This window comes from Acanthochromis polyacanthus, chromosome 8, assembly GCF_021347895.1.
Source record: "Acanthochromis polyacanthus isolate Apoly-LR-REF ecotype Palm Island chromosome 8, KAUST_Apoly_ChrSc, whole genome shotgun sequence".
In the NCBI taxonomy this organism is placed as follows: domain Eukaryota; kingdom Metazoa; phylum Chordata; class Actinopteri; family Pomacentridae; genus Acanthochromis; species Acanthochromis polyacanthus.
The window spans coordinates 26,277,701-26,301,236 of NC_067120.1; the positions used below are offsets into that span (position 1 = coordinate 26,277,701).

The 23,536-nt window shown below is 38.2% G+C and overlaps 1 protein-coding gene across 7 annotated transcripts in view; it reads right to left on the minus strand.

The window, feature by feature from the left end:
* The window catches only part of cadps2 (Ca++-dependent secretion activator 2), a 561,419-nt gene that overhangs the window by 259,141 nt on the left and 278,742 nt on the right, over positions 1-23,536 (minus strand). For all 7 annotated transcript variants that reach the window (XM_051951549.1, XM_051951548.1, XM_051951546.1 and 4 more), the window contains exons 8-10: positions 17,906-18,045; positions 4,133-4,199; positions 266-374 (exon numbers count right to left, since the gene is read on the minus strand). In XM_051951549.1, the coding sequence (XP_051807509.1) occupies positions 266-374; positions 4,133-4,199; positions 17,906-18,045 (316 nt within the window). The remainder of the gene's footprint in view (positions 1-265; positions 375-4,132; positions 4,200-17,905; positions 18,046-23,536) is intronic.

Below are 23,536 nucleotides of genomic sequence, written 5' to 3' on the forward strand. Positions count from 1 at the left end.
AACCCCATGTGTACTTTCTTCCTCACAAAAACAGCCTGTCAAATCTTGATAATGAAGTCCCCTCTATCTCTGTTGTTCTCTCATGCCATGCTAGTACACTGCCGCCCCAGCCTCTCAATCGCCTCATCAGTAGCTATCCATTCTATCAACTCAAATAAAACATTTTATATTGATAGACTTTTTAAGTTTTATTACCTAGCGACACTTGAAAATTTCCATGAATCCTCCTCAGGTGTATGCTGTGTGTTACACTGCAGGTGTGTACCTGGCTGAGGGTCGCAGTAGTCCACTGTGTAGCCCTCCAGCTGCATCAGCTCCTGAGGCTCAGCTTTCTTCTCTCTGTAGCTGCACATGGCAAACGTGTACTGGCTTACCTGCAGGACCAAGATGCACACTGAAGACTGGAAATTAAGCACACTTCAGGAGCACACACATACTCAAACACAGTTGCATATTTGGTTTCCTTACATTTCCATAGCTTTTTTTTTATATACAACTGAGATTATAAATTAATGCAGTCTGTTCATTCAGACAGTGACTTATTCTGGCATATGCTAAATAAAAATACACAGCCTGTTTGTTTATACCACATTTCTATGTTTTGTCCTGCTGAGGCTTTGGTACTTAAGGCCAAGAGCAGATGGAAGAAAACTTCTACTACAACAAGTAATTCACAGTAGTTTCACCAGCAATTATTTTTTTGTTCCCTTTCAGTTTAACTGAAAGTAACTCATACAGACTCTGACAACTGAAAGAAACAGAATTACTTTTTTTAAACACACAAAAATCCTATCCTTAATTTTACCCGCAGCACAATTATACAACTGCAGCTTTGGCTTAGGTCATAACACCAGCAATGTCTGCTATACAGTTACACAAAACTGACCACCTGAAGCTCCCAAGAAAAGTTTCTTTCTCTCTCTAAACACTGTTTGTACATATACACTATCAATCAAAAGTTTGGTGTCACCCAGACAATTTCATGTTTTCCACAAAAACTCACGTTTATTCATGTGTGAACATAATTGCACAAGGCTTTATACCATTAGCTAACACAATGCACCGTTACAACACAGGAGTGATGGTTGCTGGAAATGGTCCTCTGTACCCCTATGTAGATATTCCATTAAAAATCAGCTGTTTCCTGGAAGAATAGTCATTTACCACATTAACAATGTCTAGATTGTATTTCTGATTTCTTTAATGCTATCTTCATTAAAATAACAAAAATGCTTTTCTTTCAAAAATAAGAACATTTCTAAGTGACCCTAAACTTTTGAATGGTAGTGTACATATACATTTTGAGGCTCGTTCAGTGATGGTTACATCTTGATCACATTAATAAATCTGTTAAAAGATGATATATTGAGACCAAAACCAGTAAAAACCCACAGTACAACACTTCCCACTATTTTGAAGATGTTTACTATTGTGCTAATGTGAAGGACATTCGATTCACAGCTGACTAAAGCTCATGTTTATCACATTTTACATAATAAGGAATTATTTCTTCAGCTAATCAAAGATAACAGGTAATAGAGTGCTGCACAGCCAAAAGTCTGTGGACCCTGCTGTTACATATGTGGACAAAATTCTTGGTACCTTTCGGTTAATGAAAGAAAAACCCACAATGGTCACAGAAAATAATTTGAATCTGACAAAATAAATAAAAAATTCTATGAAAATTAACTAATGAAAGTCAGACATTGCTTTTGAACCGTGGTTTCGCAGAATTATTAAAAAAAATAAACTCATGAAACAGGCCTGGACAAAAATGACTGTACCCTCAACTTAATATTTTGTTGCACTACCTTTTGAGGCAATCACTGCAATTAAATGATTTCTGTAACTGTCAATGAGACTTCTGCACCTCTCAGCAGGTATTTTGGCCCACTCCTCATGAGCAGACTGCTACAGTTGTCTCAGGTTTGAAGGGTGCCTTCTCCAGATGGCATGTTTCTGCTCCTTCCACAGATGTTCAATAGGATTTAGATCAGGGCTCAAAGAAGGCCACTTCAGAATAGTCCAATGTTTTCCTCTTAGCCATTCTTGTTTTTTTTTTGTTTTTTTAGCTGTGTGTGTTGGGTCATTATCCTGTTGCAAGACCCATGACCTGCAACTGAGACCAAGCTTTCTGACACTGGGCAGCACATTTCTCTCTAGAATACCTTGATAGTCATGAGATTTCATTGTACTCTGCACAGATTCAAGATACCCTGTGCCAAATGCAGCCCCAGAACATAACAGAGCCTCCTCCATGTTTCACAGTAGGGACAGTGTTCTTTTCTTGACATGCTTCATTTTTGCATCTGTGAACATAGAGCTAATGCGCCTTGCCAAAAAGTTCCAGCTTTGTCTCATCTGTCCACAAGATATTCTCCCAGAAGCTTTGTGGCTTGTCAACATTCAGTTTGGTAAATTCTAGTCTGGCTTTTTTAGGATTTGTTTTCAACAATGGTGTCCTCCCTTGTCGTCTCCCATGAAGTCCACTTTGGCTCAAACAAAGACGGATGGTACGATCTGACACTGACGTACCATAACCTTGGTGTTCACCTTTAATGTCTTTAGAAGTTGTTCTGAGCTCTTTTTTTAACCATTCGTATTATCCGTCTCTTAGATTTGTCATCAATTTTCCTCCTGTGGCCACGTCCAGGGAGGTTGGCTATAGTCCCATGGATCTTAAACTTTTTAATAATATGTGCAACTGTAGTCACAGGAACATCAAGCTGTTTGGAGATGATCTTATAGCCTTTACCTTTAACATGCTTCTCTATAATTTTCTGTCTGATCTCCTGAGACAACTCTGTCCTTCGCTTCCTCTGGTCCATGTTTAGTGTAGTACTCACCATGTCACCAAACAGTACAGTGACTACTTGTAACCCTATAAATAGGCCGACTGACTGATTACAAGTTTGTAGATACCTGTGGTGCCAATCAGAGGGCACACCTTGATTGAACATGTCCCCATGGTCACATTATTTTCAGTCTTTTCTAGGGGTAGCATCATTTTTGTCCAGGCCTGTTTCATGAGTTTATTTTTAAAAATAATTCTGTTGAACCATGGTTCAAAAGCAATGTCTGATTTTCATTGGTTAATTTTCATAGAATTTTTATTTATTATTACTTTTGTCAGATTATTTCTGTGACCATTGTGGGTTTTTCTTTCATTAACCAAGGGGTACCAACAATTTTGTCCACGTGTATATCTGTAACAGTTGAACATGGGCAACTGAGGGCATTATTGTGTTGCTGTAGCAACCTCCAAACTGGTCTCAAAACTGCTATTTCAGTTCATCCCAAAAGTGTTAGATGGAGCTTAGTTCTTCCACCCAAACTGGGAAAGCCATGTCATTATGGAAGCAAGGACAATAAAAAAGAAATATTTTTAAATTGCACCAATAATATATATATATATATATATATATATATATAGTGCAGAGCTTCAGTCTGTTCATACCTTTAAAGAACTTTTCGAACAAAATTCTAACAAAGAGCAATAAACAAAGTTTCAGTTCACAAAAGACCATTTAATTTAAATGTCTGCTCTTGCCCTACAAAGATCCAGGGTGATCCTTAAGTGCTTCGAGACAGCTCAAGTAAAAAGGTGTAAAAGAATATTGCACAAGTTAAAACTCTTTTAACTGTGCCTCAGTAGGACTCTAGTACTCAGAGGAGGACTTTAAGAAATATGTTTCAAGTTCAGGGAGGTGATGTTCTTTAATAAACTATTAATAATGCTGTATTTTGTATTTTTCTGATTCCTTTCTCTGGACTGCCTTACCACTTAACAGCTTCACATAGTAAAAACAGAAAGAAAAACTGAAAAAAGGGAAATGGGAGTTTATGAAAAAGTGTGAGGACATGTTTTGTGTGAAGGCCCGAGGGCTGATGCAAAGCATTTTAGACACAAAAGAGTTTCTTTTTTTCACTCCTGCTGGATTTGATGAAAACTATGTTTGAATCCAATCCTGAATTAAATGTGGATCAACGATTTAGTCACAGCAGTCACTTGCTGTTGATGGTTTCAGCTTTGACCTTTATTCTCCAGCCGGCAGCAGTTCTCCGACACAACATTCCACATCAATCACAGATCAATAGAAGTCATCTGATCCAAGTCTCACTAGTTTCATACCTGAACAAGAACAAAATATCGTTTTTTCCAGCGTTTCCAGACTCTCTGTCCCATGGCATACAGGTACCTGAAGCACAAAATCAAATACAGCATTGAATAAAAGGAAATAATAGAAATTCCTGTAAAGTGTAAAATTACATGACATGGCATAAACTATATTAAATGTGTTTCACATTTGATATTATATGTGAAATTGATGGCGTGTCTAATCGTTATGGTTTTGCACATGAGATACACATATTTGCTGTTAATGATATTGTGTGAAGTTCTATTCATTTTTACTTCAGGTGCTTTCAATCAAATTATTTGATCTTCACCAGCAGATAGAATTTCTTCTCAGAGAAATGTTTCCAAGGATTAAAATGTATTTATTTATTTAATTTTAAAATGTAACCTTTTGCTATGTGCTTTCAAATGATGCATTTGTCAATTATAATTCAGATTCAAACAAGAAGTCATTAGCTTGCTTATAGAAAACAAACAAAAAAAAAACATCTAAAATTCAAAGAAAATGGTCAAACTCCGGCAGCTAATGAGGATCATGTAACATGACTGAAATCTCCAGAACAACTGTTACATTGACCTTGTGGTGAGATTGTTTTGTCAAATGTAAAACGTGCTCACTTGTGATACATTCACTTTAAGAGTTTGGTAGGTGTGCAGCCGCAGAACTGTTTCATGCAGTTCTTCCTCAAATAGCACATTCGTTTTATTTCCTCCAATTCAGTAAACTAAAATTTTTCATTTTATTTTCAAATTAATTTGCAAATAGCTCAAGCATGCAAACATGCACATAAACATTTCTCTATTAGAGATTTGACTATCACAAACTTTACCAGCAAATGGTTTGATCAGTGATGAATCATTGCAGTTATTGCATTGGATTTATTGCTTTTCTCTGTTCTACATGACTGAGTTAGAGATCTTTGGGTTTTGAACTGTTGCTCGGGGATAACGTCATTTGAGGACAACACCTTAGAACACTGGGATGGACGTTTTTTATTTTCTTCTTACAAAAATAATTATTCACTGAAAACATTTAAAGAAAAAACAAGTTCCTTTTAATTGATAAAGAGAGTAACTGTCGTTGCAACTAGAATAGAATAGCTTTATTGTCATCATACATGGGGGCAAGACGGAAATATCAATAGCTGCTTGTTGTCAATCATGCATTGACATCAACAAGCTAAATGCAAACAACAATAAATAGTAAAATCAAATGTACATAACAAAACAAGTGACTAACTATAGATGTGCAACCACAATTATTTTGTGGGTATATATTACAAGAAAAAAATTAAAGAGTAAATTAATTATTATTCACAAATGTGGAATTCCAGTCGATAATTTCTGTACTTGGAACATACCACATCTCAAACTATGATTTTATGTGCATTTTCTTGCTTACGTTGCCGTCATCCAACAGCACCTCAGAGTACTGATATAATGTTAATATCAGTAATATTACGCAAAGAACTGCTACTAGAAATGCTGATGCCATCAGATTCTGTTGGCATCAGAATCCAATTTCAACCTCTTTGATGCTTCATATCACAATACAGCTCACCAGATTTTGCCTTTACTCCATTACTTACTAATGCATTAATTTCTTCTGATATGTAACTAAAGAAGTAAGTAACGCATCCTGAGCTGAAAGAGGCCGCGACACAGACAGAAGCTCATTGAGGAAGTCTTGAGGAAAATGGAAGAATGACCAGCGTGGCCTCTCAATCAATGGCTGCTCCCGGGCCTCGTGAAGCGTGGGATACAGGCAAGTGCAAGTGAGGAAAATCAATCGATGGCGAGACCTCTTTCTTCAGCCTTGCTGCCCACCCTTAAAGAAAAGGCCTCCAGTCAAGGCTGCGGTGTGTCTGGACAGAGAATCTGGGCCATTCCGTATGACTCTGGGTTAACATGTGGCACCGCTCACCAGCCACTTGTGAAAATTATTTGGTTGCCTGTCCTGCTCCTCCTGCAGATCCAAACATTCATTCAGCAGCACAACGACACAACGATGAACCGCTGACGCCAAAGTGTTCACTGCAGGCATTTAACAGTCCTCACTGCACAAAAACATCCATCTTTAACTGGTCATTTAGCTGGACATTCACAGTCCAAGGAATTTTTAAGGGTGTCTGGACTATTGAAGCAAGGGAATCTACAGCTTGATTCATTTTTATTTTCCAAGAATTAAGATTTAAGGATATTTATTGTCACTGGATTTCTACAACAAAACTTTGATGGCACTTTTGAAAGAAACCCAGTATAAAAGACAGCAACAATCAGCTTTATTAAAACAAGTATAAGAATGCTTTAAAAATAAAAACAGGCATTAAAAAAGTGCAGCAGTGACATGAGGTGCAATATCTGCTTTAAATTTTCTGTTTCTACATTTACACACTTATGTGTAAAATTAATGTTTAAAAAATGTTTAAAAAAATTAAAAAGGAAAAAAGAATAAGACTCCACCAGAATTAAGACACCATTTATTGCTCTGTGTTAAAAGATGCAAAATAATCTGACTGATTGAAGATTATGTCTGTAAGAAAAATATTGTGGATGAAATAACAGTAAATGATCTGGAGAGATAGGGGCACAAACATTCACTGTTTTCAGTTTTTCCCAATTTAGAAAAACAAAAAATTTAAATATCATTAATTGTGTGACACTGACTTTCATCATATTTTATGTTCCAGTGCATCAAATAGTGGTTCTGTCTTCTGAAACATTAAACAATTTTATTTCAAAAAGCATTTATTTCTCTGCAATGCAAAAAAAAAATCTCTATTTAGTAACTAATTAATAATAAATCTCAAGGGAGAAAATAGATTTTTGCAGAGGCATGTGCAAAACTATATATGCATTTGAGAGAATATTTTTTGCAGGTTTGTAGCTCCGTAATCCCACGACAGTGGCTGATTTTGCTGCTTTGTTAAAAAAGGAAAAAGAAAAAAATATGTTTTTGGACACTATTATACTGTAGGATGTATTGCAATGCACAATATATACATATTTATAATAAGGACAGATAAGAAATTGTGTGAAATGAGCTAACTGTCTTGTTCTAAACAAACAGGATTTTAGAAAGTAAATCAGTTCCACTGTAAAAAAAAAAAAAAGGAGTTATTTGCTTTTGCATATATGTGCCTTTTTCATTTTCTGCACTAAGTAATTCAGGGTTTTGGTTGACAAATCCCTGACTTCATTGCGTTCTGTCCAACAACTTCTGAAAACAAGCCCAGTTGTTAACAGAATTTGTAAAAGCAAAAAAAAAAAAAAACACAAAAGACTATGAAAAAATGAATTTTGCAGCACTGGATTTCATAAAAGAACATAAAATTCTATCAGTGCCATATGTCTACAGGCTGCTGTCTTTTAATCGCTGTTCACTTTCAATATGCAGAGGAAATAAGAACATCTGCATTCCTCTGAGCTGTAAATTCTGATGTGAAACACAACAAAAAAAAATAAATCTCCAGAAAAATAATGATCATAACAGAAAAATAATGTTTTGTGCAATCATCTCTGTTTGAAAAAAACATGAAAAAGAAATCATTCAGTGGTCCCTCGCATGACTGAAAAGAAAAGATTCTCACTACTGCTCGCAAAAGCATTTCTTACTCTTATCAAGGCATCCAACATTTTAACAAAATGTGAAAATCGTAAAACCAAAATAGCTCATGTTTGTGCTTTTTTTCCGCACCCATTTTACTCTGAAATTCAAATGTGCTTTTGCATCCTGCTCAGTTTCAGGTTTTTCTTTCAGAATCTGAACTGAGGCCAGAAAACATGCCAAATGCAAAAATTATTGTCACCAAACCAGTTTCTGTTGTGATATTTTATTTACTTCAAGTGACACAAATCCCAGTATCAATTAGATTCTTTTTTATTTAATTTCTTTGATATGTGTGGAGTCATTTTGGTCATTTTAAATTATGTAGAATTTTTTAAATCAGAAATGCAGGATGAAAATCATTTGACCTTTTGTACAGTGCAGATCAAAGACTCACAGCGAAGCCAGCATCAAATAACCCGAACAGAGAAAACTTTAATGAATCAGTAAAGGACAGAAAGCCAGATTCTCACATGAAGAAGAGTGAAGATGAGCTGAACTCACAGAGAGACTAACACTGACCCCTACTGGAACATTTTGAAAACGCCACATGTTCTGTATCCTTTGTTCGTTCAGTCAGTCTGTTATCAGAGCTTCCTGACTTCCACAGTATTCTGTTCATTATAGGAACCAAGTCTGGCAGGAGGCTGATTGCAGGAGGAAAGGAGTCACAAAGAAAAATTGAGGAAGTCAAGTCCAACACAGAAGCTTTAGACTCCAAGTTTTCATCGGCCGTCCTCTCCATGCATATTCACCCTACTAATTACACCACAAAAAATCATCACGTTCTGGAATTGAACTTGGGTCATTCCAGAACTGGAGGACATTTTACAGTTACACCCATCAAATTTCAAATAATCCATGTACAAAATACTAAAACATGCAGTCGTTTTGGAAATTCAATTGTCCCGAGACCAAATCTAAAAAAAATTAAATAAATGAAAAAATAAGAGAAAACAATGTTTAAAAGTGATTTTAAAAATACCATATAAGTCTGGAGTTCCCCCTAAAATACCATTTTCTCTTGTTTCACCCTCTTGATAATCAATTTGAATCTCAAATAAAACAGTTGAAATGAAATTTAAAGGTCCTTTTGTTGGTACTATTATTTCATTGATATTTCTTGTAATTGTGGGATTTTTTTAATCAACATGATATTTCAAATAATAATTATTAGACATGGAACAATTGTCCCACAACCATGCAAGCATAACCTTTTTAGCTGGTAGAAGAGGAAGAAAACAATAAATCCCATGATACGCTGGAATTGACATCATCAGTTTTCCAAAAGAATGGGTAGAGCCAAACTATGTTCTCTCTTCTATTTTTTATATTTTCATAACATTGTCAGCTTTGACTGAATGTTTCACTGTACCTCATGCACCCCTGTTATGTACAGTGGGTACGGAAATTATTCAGACCCCTTGAAATTTTTCACTCTCTGTGTCATTGCAGCCATTTGCCAAAATCAAAAAAGTTCATTTTATTTCTCATTAATGTACACTCAGCACCCCATCTTGACAGAAAAAAACAGAAATGTAGAAATTTTCAGTTTTTCTTTTTAATAAATTTGCAAAAAATTTCTACATTTCTTTTTTTTTCTGTCAAGATGGGGTGCTGAGTGCTTAATGAGAAATAAAATGAATTTTTTTGGAATGTCAAATGGTTGTATTTATATAGCGCTTTTATCCAAAGCGCTTTACATGATACGTCACATTCACCCATTCACACACACATTCACAGCTTCACATTGGCAGCTTCCGCCATCAGTGTGCCACACAAGGTGCTAACCACGACCCACCAGGAGCAATTAGGGGTTCGGTGTCTTGCTCAGGGACACCTCGACATGAGCTCGACGGGCCGAGGATCGAACCGGCAACCTTCCAGTTACAAGACAGCTACCCATTGAGCCATGCCGCCCCACACCCCATGACACAGAGAGTGAAAAATTTCAAGGGGTCTGAATACTTTCCGTAACCACTGTATATGATCAGGATAAGACAAATTCTTTTTCTTTATTTCTTCACTGTTTTCCATCAGTAAGTTTGTTCTCATGGTCAGCAGTAACAGCTTGCTAAAAATGTAGCTACTGCTCTTGAGAAAAAGCTAATATTAGCATTGATTAACAACCCTGTTACTGTGATTAGAATAGGGTTAGCAAACAAAAAATAAAATATTAAATAAAAATGGTACCACTGATGCTGAGCCAATCAGTCCGTTGATAGTTTATTACATATTTTTAATTAATATGGAGCAGAAAATTGTAAAAGAGAAGGTGTATTTTTCAAAAATTTTGAAGCCCAAATGTCCTCCACTTCCGAAATGACCCACTTAATGAGATAAGAAGATCACTTTTATCTCCAAGAGTCCAGTAAGAGAAATATCCAGGCACAGACAGATTATGAGACAATGGGCCCCTGGTGCCTCCAACTATATACAAGACACGCAGTGCAGATGGAAAAAACACCAAAGACATACAAAAACAAAAGCAAACAACAACAAAGACAGCCACAAAACAACAACAAAAAAGACGGCAAGCAACAGAATCAAACTAAAAATGGACACAAAAGAAACTGACACCAAGTAACAAAAAGACAAAACAAAGGGAAAAAAAACCTCAAACATAAAAAAACAAGGACAAAACAACTACTGGCATAACTAATTTAAAATAAAAACAAGAGTGATGCAAGATAAAGACAGTCAAAACTACATAGAAAAGAATAATAAAACAGTGAGAAAAAAACAACCACAAATAGAGTCAAAACAGCTACAAAAGAAACAAAAACCAATACAAATTTACTACAAAGACAACAAAAACAACAAAAACAGATGCACAACATCTACAAAAAGAGAGACAAAACAACAAAAGTCACAGACCAGAAAAATGCATGAGGTAAGTTCAAAAACAGACCGCACAACTTGATGAACAACCACTAAAAGAGAACCTATTACATACAGAGATATAAAACAACTCCATTTTATACTTTTCAGTTTCCTGCTACATGTGACCGACAACTCTCTGGTGCTGTTAAAAAAAAAAAAAAAAAAATTGCACCTAAACCAGAGGAAGACTTACTGTCGTCCACCTTCTAACACATCCAAAACTGCTTAACCTATAAACCTGAACACTGCTGCCACCTAACTGAAAAAATAATATTCTGGTGGTTTAGAACTCTTAGTACCTGACAGCTAAGGTGGACTGAACTGCCACCACCTCCAGCTGTCATGGAAAAGACTGCAGCTTTCCATTTATCCCATGGATAATTAATGCAGTGATGAATATATTTCAACAGACAACAACTTATTTAACCTTAGCTGATGCAGTGAGTAGCTTCTCATTTCTTAAACGACCATGTAGGAAGATATATCCTTTGGTCGTGGAAAGGATGTTAATCTGCCTCAAAAGGTTCAAATTACTGGACTGCATCAAACAAAGAAAATAATTAAGGAGACTAATAAAAAATACCAAAATCAGGTTAAGAACCGTTGAACGCATTGTTAAAATCATCATCTTCTAGAAAGAAATATGGTTGGAAAAAAATCCTGAATGATTGTGATCGGCGAGCACTCAAATGTTTGGTGAAATCAAATTGTTAGAAAAACAACAGTACAACTTAGGGCAATGCTCAAAAGTGAAAGAAAGAGCATTTCCACACACATACACACGTGGACAAAATTGTTGGTACCCCTCAGTTAAAGAAGGAAAAACCCACAATTCTCACTGAAATCACTTGAAACTCACAAAAGTAACAATAAATAAAAATTTATTGAAAATTAAATAATCAAAAACAGCCATTACTTTTGAATTGTTGATTAACATAATTATTTAAAAAAACAAACTAATGAAACAGGCCTGGACAAAAATGATGGTACCTCCATAAAAGATTGAAAACTATTTGACCAGAGTGACATGATTAACTCAGGTGTGTCATTTAATTGACATCACAGGTGTTTCCAAACTCATAATCAGTCAGTCTGCCTATTTAAAGGGAGTCAAGTAGTCACCCTGCTGTTTGGTGAAAAGGTGTGTACCACACTGAACATGGACAACAGAAAGCGAAGGAGAGAATTGTCCCAGGACATCCGAAAAAAAATTATAGACAAACATCTTAAAGGTAAAGGCTATAAGACCATCTCTAAACAGCTTGAAGTTCCTGTGACAACAGTGGCTCATATTATTCAGAAGTTCAAGACCCACGGGACAGTAGCCAACCTCCCTGGACGTGGCCGCAAGAGGAAAATTGATGACAAATTGAAGAGACGGATCGTTGGAATTGTATCCAAAGAGCCCAGAGCAACCTCCAAAGAAATTAAAGGTGAACTCCAAGGCCAAGGTACATCAGTGTCAGATCGCACCATTCGTCGTTGTTTGAGCCAAAGTGGACTTCATGGGAGACGACCGAGGAGGACACCACTGCTGAAAAAAACTCATAAAAAAGCCAGACTGGAATTTGCAAAAATGCATGTTGACAAGCCACAAAGCTTCTGGGAGAATGTCCTTTGGACAGATGAGAGCAAACTGGAGCTTTTTGGTAAGGCACATCAACTCTATGTTCATAGACTCAAAAACCAAGCATACGAAGAAAAGAACACTGTCCCTACGGTGAAACATGGAGGAGGCTCAGTAATGTTTTGGGGCTGCTTTGCTGCATCTGGCACAGGGTGTCTTGAAAGTGTGCAAGGTACGATGAAATCTGAAGACTATCAAGGCATTCTGGAGAGAAATGTGCTGCCTAGTGTCAGAAAGCTTGGTCTCAGTCGCAGGTCATGGGTCTTCCAACAGGACAACGATCCAAAACACACAGCCAAAAACACCCAAGAATGGCTGAGAGAAAAGCGTTGGACTATTCTAAAGTGGCCTTCTATGAGCCCAGATCTGAATCCCATTGAACATATGTGGAAGGAGCTGAAACATGCCATTTGGAGAAGACACCCATCAAACCTGAGACAACTGGAGCTGTTTGCTCATGAGGAGTGGGCCAGAATACCTGTTGACAGCTGCAGAACGCTCATTGACAAATACAGAAATCGTTTAATTGCAGTGATTGCCTCAAAAGGTTGTGCAACAAAATATTAAGTTATGGGTACCATCATTTTTGTCCAGCCCTATTTCATGAGTTTGTTTTTTTAAATAATTATGTTAATCAACAATTCAAAAGTGATGGCTGATTTTGATTATTTAATTTTCAATAAATTTTTATTTATTGTTACTTTTGTGAGTTTCAAGTGATTTCAGTGAGAATTGTGGGTTTTTCCTTCTTTAACTGAGGGGTACCAACAATTTTGTCCACGTGTGTATATGAAGGGAACTCATGGAATTGGGACTAAACAGTTGTGTAGCTGTAAGAAAACCATTGGTCATTGAGGCTAATCAGAAAAAAAGGCTTCAATTTGTGAGTGGGCATAAAGACTGAACTCTGGAGCAATGAAAGAAAGTCATCTGATCTGATGAGTCCAGATTTACCCTGTTCCAAAGTGATAGGTGCATCAGGATAAGAAAAGAGGCAGATGAAGTGATGCACTCATCTAGTGCCTACAAGCCTATGGAGGTTAGGATTATGATCTGGGGTTGGTCAGGTTCAGTATCGTTAGGTTCCCAAAGAATGAGGTCAGCTGAGTACCTGAATATACTGCATGACCAGGTCATTCCATTAATGACCTGGCATATTGGAAATTAGCCATACAGCTACAATCTCTGGTATTTAAGTGTAGGATCGGCCAGCCATCATTATACAGTGAAACAGGACAAGAGCAGATTTAACACCTCTGCAGCCACAGGATGAAGACAGGCTCTCCTTTTGATCAGCGAAGCAAGAGGGACACCAGGACACCACGCCAGATTTGGGACATGTTTGACATGGGGGCTCGAAGCACCAAGTCAGCAGGAAGCGAGGCCGAGAGCTGACTTTAAAGGATTCCCCCAATACAGACCTCCAGGATGTGTATTGGACCTGTCTTAGCAAGAGACTGGCTCAAAACATCCAACTACCACCAAGCCTCCTCCAAAGAACCAAATTGATGGCAATAAAAATTCTGACTGATTCCTGAACCACAGAAAGGAAGAGGCTCAGAAACCTGGAGGACCACTTCAAAGACATTCCATTCACAAACAAAGGAACTCTGGACTCCCCTCAAAACTAACAAAGACAATCATCTCCCAATTCTGGACAAAACTCCTTTATGTACATCCATTTCAACAAACAAGTGAACTTTTCAATGACTTTGTGATTAATCTACCTCTTGCCTTACTTTTAATATTTTATTCCTCCTGATTAGTATCAATGTCATAATTTTAACATGTCTGCCGATCACATATGAGCATGTTTGGTACCATTTTAATCAGCTATCTATCAGTAATGCTCCTAGAGAAATCCTACATAAGTGTAAATGTACATTGATTTGAACTGTACCATTTAAGAAAAAAAAAACATATTCTGAGATGATGATGCTAGGATTCATGGGACTCACATTGTGAATGAGTGGATCGGGGAGCATGAGACATCATTTCATCACTCTTGGTGCAAAATTAATGCAGAAATAAATTCTGTGACATTGTAGAAGCTTAACAGAAGCAAAACAATGCCACAGCAAATGTGTGCCATAATCAAAGCCAGGGCAGTCCAACAAAATATTAGTGTGTGACGTTACTTTTGGTTGGGCAGTGTACCGTTTCATTTAAATTTGCAATTTTTTTTTCACAGCTGTAGATTATATGGTATGACTTTCTAAAATTAGATCAACTAAACACTGTTGTGATCACATCCTCAGATTCAATAGAAATTTCTGCCTTCTTTACTTAACCAGCAGATGGAGCTGCTGGCCTGTAGATCCTTCAAACAAGTCCCTCCAATAAGACACTTTCTTTCATGATGGTGTGTAGCAACCAGCAACATAACTTGCCAGTAATGTAATAAAGTTTTTGAGCCAATAAAGTATTAAAATTTTGCACCAGTTATTACATTAATTACCTAGCATTAAAATTTTATTTCAAATAAAAGATTTTTTTTGCAGTTTTTGTATAGTTTGCTCATAAGAAATAGGTCTATTGGATGGCATGTTCGTCATATTCATTCAAGGATGCGTCCCATGTAGCTCTCACTCTCCTTAATTATGGATTTAAGAGTCAATTTGAGAATTGTTTGTTGTACAAAATCTTTAATTAGAATATTATTTTTTTGCTTAGACGTAAATTCATAATTTCATGTCAGTGTCTCTGTTGGATGTTGCATTGTCAAATGAATTTACTGCATTTTTTGTCTCTAGAAACATTTAATTTAAACATTTTTCAAATATTTCTCAAGGAAAACCATTTAATCTTCAAGTGCATTTAAATAACTGGACTGGCACTAATGGCATTGAACTCCAGAAAAATTGAAGAGCATCATATACATCTTCAGCTAAGGGGAAAACATCAACATAAAATTGGCATTACTTCTTCCAGTAAATGTCCTTAACTTTGTACTGCTCAAAAGTTTCATTGCTGAGAAGAATCCAGGCTTTCATCCCTCGGCTCCTCACCAAATAACTGTTTTATGTGTAAACTTAGACTCTGTTGGTCCAGCAGCCTTGTAAAGCTTCATAATAGGAATGTAACAGTCATCGTGTGTCTAGTTCTGAGCTCTCTGCATTTCTTCTCATATGTAAGAGAAGAAATGCAGTCCTATTTATGTATTGTTACATTATCGGCTGCAGTTATTACAATTTCAAAGGATTTTTTAATAATAGGCCATTAACGTAATAACCAACCAATAATGTAGGAACTTATTACATTACTGGCAAAGTGTGATGGCTTTATTGGCTCAAAAATGTTATTACATTATTGGCAAGCTATTACTTACTTATTGGATTTATTACATTTAAAATTACGGTGGCCGACAAGGGCATACGCGCCGCAAACAAAAAAACGCAATACAAAAGGCCAAAACGCAATACAAACGATCAAAACGCTGCAAACACAAGAATGATGCAAACCCCAAAACACATAAAACAAATGCAACGGAGAAATGCTGCAACAAAAAAATGATGCATTCACAGAAACGCTGCAAAAGCAAAAACACACAAACCGACAAAACAAATGCAAAAGGGAAATGCTGCATACAAACCCCAAAACAACTGCAAGAGAGAGACGCTGCAAATTCACGGAAGGTCGCCAGGCCACGAGGAGGAGCTGACCATACGGAAGGGACTGATCTTTTATACCGACAGGAAATACCCAGGAGGAAGTTGCAAAGAAGACAGCGAGATAAGAAAGTTTGCAAACACTTGGAGAGGAGAATAAAAAGGTATGTTTTCAATTACGTCTTTTATAAACACTCGGCCCTAGTCTCTTACAGTATTATCCAACAGCAGCAAATTTATGTAGCAAATATTAGCGTGCGTCTGTCTAGCAGACCGTTGCTAGGGACGCCGATCAGAACAGCTCCCCCTCGTGGCCTGGTGACCTTCCGTGAATTCGCAGCGTCTCTCTCTTGCAGTTGTTTCGGGGTTTGTATGCAGCATTTCCCTTTTGCATTTGTTTTGTCGGTTTGTGTGTTTTTGCTTTTGCAGCATTTCTGTGAATGCATCGTTTTTTTGTTGCAGCATTTCTCTGTTGCATTTGTTTTATGTGTTTTGGGGTTTGCATCATTCCTGTGTTTGCAGCATTTTGATCGATGTATTGCGTTTTGGCCGTTTGTATTGCGTTTTTTTTGTTTGCGGCGCGTATGCCCTTGTCGGCCACCGTATAAAATGGCCAAAACTATTACAATATCGGCAGGTAATTCATCATTGGCCATTATTACGTTATTGGTTGCCACATGATATTATTGTTTACAAATACATCAGGCCTGACAGATAGTATGCTAGGTCGATTCCGAGTGTCTGCTTTGTGCTCAAATCAGTGGAATCAGGATGACACTTTAATTCCTCCCAGATTGTAGCAGTTTGACAACAAACACACACATGAGTGAATGGGTGAACATCAGCACATAATTCCATAAAGCAGATAACTATGTGGTTGCAGGTTATAATTCCATTCTGCAAGACACAAGACAGTACCCTTATTTATTTCAATGATGCCACTCTCTCAATGACAGGGGACTAACCTGCAAAAATGTGGCACTGACAAAGCTTTTGATGGGAAAATGATGATTTGTTCAATCAAATTTGTTCAAGCACAATTCCTGTAAGATTCCTTTGTAATGCAAATTGAATCTTTGGTGCAGATATTTTCAATATGATAATTTATCAGTATTTGTTGTAAAATTCAGTGTTTTGGCATTTTAACCATGTGTTGTCTGCACGTGTGGACTCAAAACCATCAAACCCATGAAATATTGATATTTTCAAATTACACTGAGGGTCTTGTTTCAAGCTCTGGTGGGAAAGTTACATTTCAGAGGTACACAGCGTGTCTACTATTATCTAAATTAGAATTAGTGCCACCACAGCTGCCACCTTCTTTCATGTATTTAGGATTAAAGATGAATTTAACTGAACTTAGGTAACACAACTCGAAAAAAAATGTGCCCCATTCTCCCTCACTTCTATGGATTGTGCAGCTGCTGCTTCGATCCAAAATGAAAGCCAGAAGTGAAATTTCTGTCTTTAACAAGCATGCTGTCATCAATCAGCAAGTCTGAGACTTAAAGAAGCATCACTTCTATTTCTGTTAAAGTTATGCCATTTACTACATGTACAATATTTATACTCCATATCTCCAACAAGAAGAGCATTTTTCAATGAGTGTAGATTTAATATGGTTTCATTCCATTGACGCATTGCAGCTGAATCATCACAAAATGAAAATAAAAAAATAAAAAATAAAAAATGCATGTTTGTGTAATGGGTCATGGGACCTGGAGGACATTTTATGTTCCATCCATCAAATTTCAAATAATTCATGTACAAAATACTAAAACAGTTGTTTTGCAAATTTACTTGTCCTATTATTGATGAATATGGAGCAGAAAATTGCAAAAGGTAAGGTACATTTTGCGCAAATTTTAAAGCCCAAATGTCCTCCAATTCTGGAATGACCCTAATAACATGTTCTATGTTGAGGTTCATTTCCAGCTATGGAACTTTGTTGAAAGTCATCTCTCTCTCTTTTCCATGTCTTTATTTCCACTGTCAGCTGTCGAAGAAAGGCACAAAAAAAATGCAGCTACCAGCAGACTCACCCGCTGTGCTTCATGTTGGGAGGTTTGTCCATGCGGACAGCCAATTTGATCTTCAGCTCAGTGTCTTGGCTGTTCTTGGGGACGACCATCCGATGGAACTCAGCTTGCTTTGGTCCATTACTGGTCGGGTTCAAGAACACCTGAAGGATCAGGGAAACATACATTAGGAAATGATTAGCAATTATTGAAGAAGTCTGCAAGCTCTCATTATAAAAATTTTTCTTTGAAGCTTTCACAATACAGAGAAATAAAAAGGCAGTAAAATGCAAATGTTCTGCAATGTGATGGTTAAAAATATAGCCACAGCTTGTGATTGGTGCATTGAGGGCATAAGACAAAATGTTTCTAATCGGTCTATCATACTGTTTTGAATTCTACCTAATGTCCATCCAGTAGGTGACTCTGGTTGTACAAAGAACCACTGCTGTATAAAAGTCTATGAGAGAATCATTCTACTCACCTAATCTGTGAACTCCTGAAATATTTTCCTAATGAGTTCATGGTCTCAATATCAAGTTTCAAGACTTTTTGAATACCGCCTGATGTTAATTTAATAAACTAAGGCCTCATTTAGTGTAAAATAGATGATAAATCCAGGTATGTACGCTGTTTTTGCCCGGTGGCTACTCCACCACAGACTGCAGTGTTCTCAAGTTCTCAGTCACATCCACCACTTGATTCTTACATCTGGTTTCAAAAGACCGGTGGTCAAATGTCAAACTCAACGCTTCCAACCAGTAGTGGTGATGTCTATCTTTGAAATACAGTCTATGTTTGGTGGCCATTACTGGTGGAAAACAGGAAACCAATTTTCATATTGATATATTACAAGTGAGTCAAAAGATAGCCTGAAGCCCTGTAAGCATCTTTCCAGCAGCAACCAGAGCTCATTGTGTTTACTGTGTTTTGCTTTCAGTGTCCTTCATTTGTCTCTTTCTATTGCAGCACACATGAGAACACTCTGACCGGTGTTTTCAACCTCATCAGGATTCAGCTTAAACACACTGATTATTTGTACGCATGTAGTGTGTGACAGGAGATAAGGAGACTTGGTGGTGGAATGAGGAGGTGCAGGAGTGGATCCAGAGAAAGAGGTTAGCTAAGAAGAAGTGGGACACTGAGAGGACTGAAAAGAGTAGGCAGGAGTACAGGGAGATGCAGCGTAAGGTGAAAGAAGAGGTGACAAAGGCCAAACAAGGGGCTTACGATGACTTGTATGCTAGGTTGGACAGTAAGGAGGGAGAGACTGATCTGTATAGGTTGGCAAGGCAGAGAGACAGAGATGGGAAGGACGTGCAGCAGGTTAGGGTGATAAAGGATAAAGATGGAAGTGTGTTGACAGGTGCCAATAGTGTGATGGGAAGATGGAAAGAGTACTTTGAAGAGTTGATGAATGAGGAAAATGAGAGAGAACGAAGAGTAGAAGAGGTGACTGTTGTGGACCAGGAAGTAGCAAAGATTAGTAAGGATGAAGTGAGGAGGGCATTGAAGAGGATGAAGAGTGGAAAGGCACTTGGTCCTGATGATATACCTGTGGAGGTATGGAAGTGTCTCAGAGAGGTAGCAGTAGAGTTTCTGACTGGGTTGTTCAACAGGATCTTAGATAGTGAGAAGATGCCCGAGAAATGGAGAAGAAGTGTGCTGGTGCCCATCTTTAAGAACAAGGGAGATGTGCAGAGTTGTGGCAGCTACAGAGGAATATAGCTGATGGGCCACACAATGAAGCTATGGGAAAGAGTTTTTGAAGCTAGACTAAGGGCAGAGCTGAACATCTGTGAGCAGCAGTATGGTTTCATGCCAAGAAAGAGTACAACAGATGCAATATTTGCTTTGAGGATGTTGATAGAGAAGTACAGAGAAGGTCAGAAGGAGCTGCATTGTGTCTTTGTAGATCTAGAGAAAGCTTATGACAGGGTGCCCAGAGAGGAACTGTGGTTTTGTATGAGGAAGTCTGGAGTGGCAGAGAAGTATGTTAGAGTGGTGCAGGACATGTATGAGGACTGTAAGACAGTGGTGAGGTGTGCTGTAGGTGTGACAGAGGAGTTCAAGGTGGAGGTGGGACTACATCAGGGATCAGCTCTGAGCCCCTTCTTGTTTGCTATGGTGATGGACAGGATGACAGACAACGTTAGACAGGAGTCTCCTTGGACTATGATGTTTGCAGATGACATTGTGATCTGTAGTGAGAGCAGGGAACAGGTGGAGGACAAGCTAGAGGCATGGAGGTTTGCCCTGGAAAGGAGAGGAATGAAGGTTAGCCGCAGCAAGACAGAGTATCTGTGTGTGAATGAGAGGGACCCAAGAGGAAGAGTGAGGTTACAGGGAGAAGAGATCAAGAAGGTGGAGGATTTTAAGTACTTAGGGTCAACAGTCCAGAGCAATGGAGAGTGTGGAAAAGAGGTGAAGAAGCGTGTACAGGCAGGCTGGAACGGCTGGAGAAAAGTGTCAGGTGTGATGTGTGATAGAAGAGTTTCAGCTAAAATGAAAGGAAAGGTTTACAAAACTGTGGTGACACCAGCCATGTTGTTTGGTCTGGAGACAGTGTCCCTGAGGAAAAGACTGGAGGCAGAGCTGGAGGTAGCAGAACTGAAGATGCTGAGGTTCTCTTTGGGAGTGACCAGGATGGATAGGATCAGGAATGAGTACATCAGAGGGACAGCACATGTGAGAGGCTTTGGAGATAAAGTCAGAGAGGCCAGACTGAGATAGTTCGGACATGTCCAGAGGAGAGAGAGTGAATATATTGGTATAAGGATGCTGAGTTTCCCACTGCCAGGCAAAGAGGAGGTTTATGGATGTGGTTAAAGAGGACATGAAGGTAGTTGGTGTGAGAGAAGAAGATGCAGCAGACAGGGTTAGATGGAGGCAATTGATTCGCTGTGGCGACCCCTGAAGGGAAAAGCCAAAAGGAACAGAAGTAGTGTGTGACTCATGTTAGGCTCTCCAACATCAAGACTTGTGAAACTTTCTATACCTGCAGCTCCTCGTCAAACTTTGTCCCAAACTGAGCAGTGAGATCAGTTAGTAAGTAATTAATTCTGACTGATTTCAGCTTTTTTAATATTTAAAATGAACGAGAATGCCGAAAATACTTTTTGGACTTAGACATAGTTCATTAACTATGTAGTAATCCAAAGTAGTTTAAATCAATCCACTGGACTTTAAGAAAGTTCCTTGAAGACGTTTCACCTCTCATCCCAGAGGCTTCTTCAGTTCTGGTGGTAGTTGGTGTTACCTCAGCTTTTAAACCTCTGTGAGGTGTATCCAGGGCTATTATTCCAACGACCAATACCAAAATTCATCTGACTACTCAACGATGGTCGTTGTATCAGTGGGGGTCGTTGAAATGCACAGGTGTCACTGAGCCCTCGTGTGCTAATGGGGGTCATTAGCATGAGTCTGCCGAGTAGTTCTTTTGGGGAGTTTTGAAAGGACCTGATTGTAAATTGGCGAAACATGATGTCACAGACCACCCCCCCATTCAGAGATGGCTTCTCTACTTTGACATGGATGGCTTCTTTCACTCCTCTCTCAAACCCTCTGTCCTCCCTGTCCAAAATCTGAACATTGGTGTCCTGAAACGAGTGTCCTCCTTCCTTAAGGTGAAGGAACACTGCCGAATCCTGTCCTGAGGAACTGTACATCATCTCTGGTGAACTTGATGTTGCTATCCACCGAGTTGATGTGTTCAGTGAAAGTTTGCACCTCATGAATCCTGATCTTGACCCATGTGTCGTCCATGTATCGGAACCAGTGGCTCGGTGTTTCTCGATTGAACGAGGTCAGGGCCCTGTGTTCCACTTCTTTCATGTATAGATTGGCCACAATAGGAGACACTGGCGAGCCTACAGTCCAGTGGATTGATTTAAATTACTTTGGATAACCATGACCTGGATGAATGAGAACCTACATAGACATATGTAGTAATCCCAATCTGGTTTAAAGATGTTTTTTTATTTTTCTGAGCATATGAGTAGTCTGTAATGATTCTCCGTGCTATAGTATATCTAGATAAACTGGACATACTTTATAGCCTTAGAAATCTTTTACTTCTCATCCAAAAAGCATCTTCATTTAAGACCAACTATGAGGGATTCCCAGGCATTTAACATCTAGCAAGAGGGAGCCTTTTTATGGTCAAATGTGGTTTCTTGGTCCACTTGGCTGTAACAGAACAATTTTTATAGTGTTTGCATTGTTGATTAATTTACTGTGCAAAACAGCCCAAAAAATTCAGCACTTGCCACTATTTCAGTTATTCCTACCAAAAACTACTGTGTCCAAATAAAAATTACTGAGATGAAACCACAGACAAAAAACAACAACAAAAACATCAAACTATTTAGCACTACAGCGGCAAAACATGACTACCCATATAATACTAATACGCCTCCAAAACACCTCAGAACTACTCATCTGAAACTCAAGCAAGTGTTGTCACATTAATAAGTAATGAAAAGACTAATGACCCAGTGGTTCAAAGGCAGGTTTTAAATGGAGTGAGCAGGTTGCGAATCAGATAAAATGATGTGTGTAATGTGACCACAGAACCCTAACCAGGATTTGTAAATGTAAACTTTTGTTGAAAAGTGGTCAGCCATCAAAAGAAAATTCATGTAAAGTTAACTTGCCAACCTAGAATAAATTTGCACATTGCATCTTCTTCATGGCCGAAAAACAGACTGTAGATGCATTACTGCCATTGCAGTTCTTCTGGGTTCCTTTGTGACATCCTAGATTACATACTAATGTTCTCTTGTAAAGATGTTGTTTGGCCATTCCTGGGAAGGTTCACCACTGTTCCATGTTTTCTCCATTTGTGGATAATGTCTCTCACTGTGGTTCCCTGGAGTCCCAGAGCCTTAGCAATGGCTTTGTAACTCTTTCCAGACTGATAAACATCACTGATTTAGTTTTACATTTGTTCTTGAATCTCATTAGAAGGTGGCATCATGTGCTACTTTTTGAGAACCTTAAACTATTTCACAATGCCAGACAGACTCTAATTAAGTGATACATAGACTCAACAAGCTTGGCATTGTGTAAGAGATGTCTTTTTCTTATTACTTAAAATTATTGATAGCGCTTTAAAGTGTAACGTTTTTCAGAAAATGCAGCTTCCGTAACATTTGCTGGTCACTTCTACCATGTTACAGAGCATTCTAATTCACTGTAAATTTAAAACACCTGATGCAGTAGTTCTCTAGTTACTAGTCAATTGCAAGTCATGGCTAAAGCCAAAGAGTGAGCTCGCCATTATGGTCCATTTCTGAGAGAGTTGTACATTGTGACTCCATGGATTGTGGCTATTCAACTGTTTTCAACTGCCACTGGCCACAGTGCAAAGCATCATCAAAAAAGTTCCACATTGAAAAATCTCAAAGGATGTGTTAGAAAGCCTGAAGTGACTCCTACATGATGAAGAATTGTAGAGTGAGAGGCCAAGAAGAATCCATGATTCACCACCAAGACCTTCCTGATGAATCTGAGCAGTTCCGGTACCAGCATCTCAATCAGACACTCCAACAGATACTGAACAAGGCTGGTTCGCATGAACACACACCAAGGAGGACTCCAGTTCCACAAGACAGACACACATAGCTCATTTATCATCTAGACAAAGTAGAAATC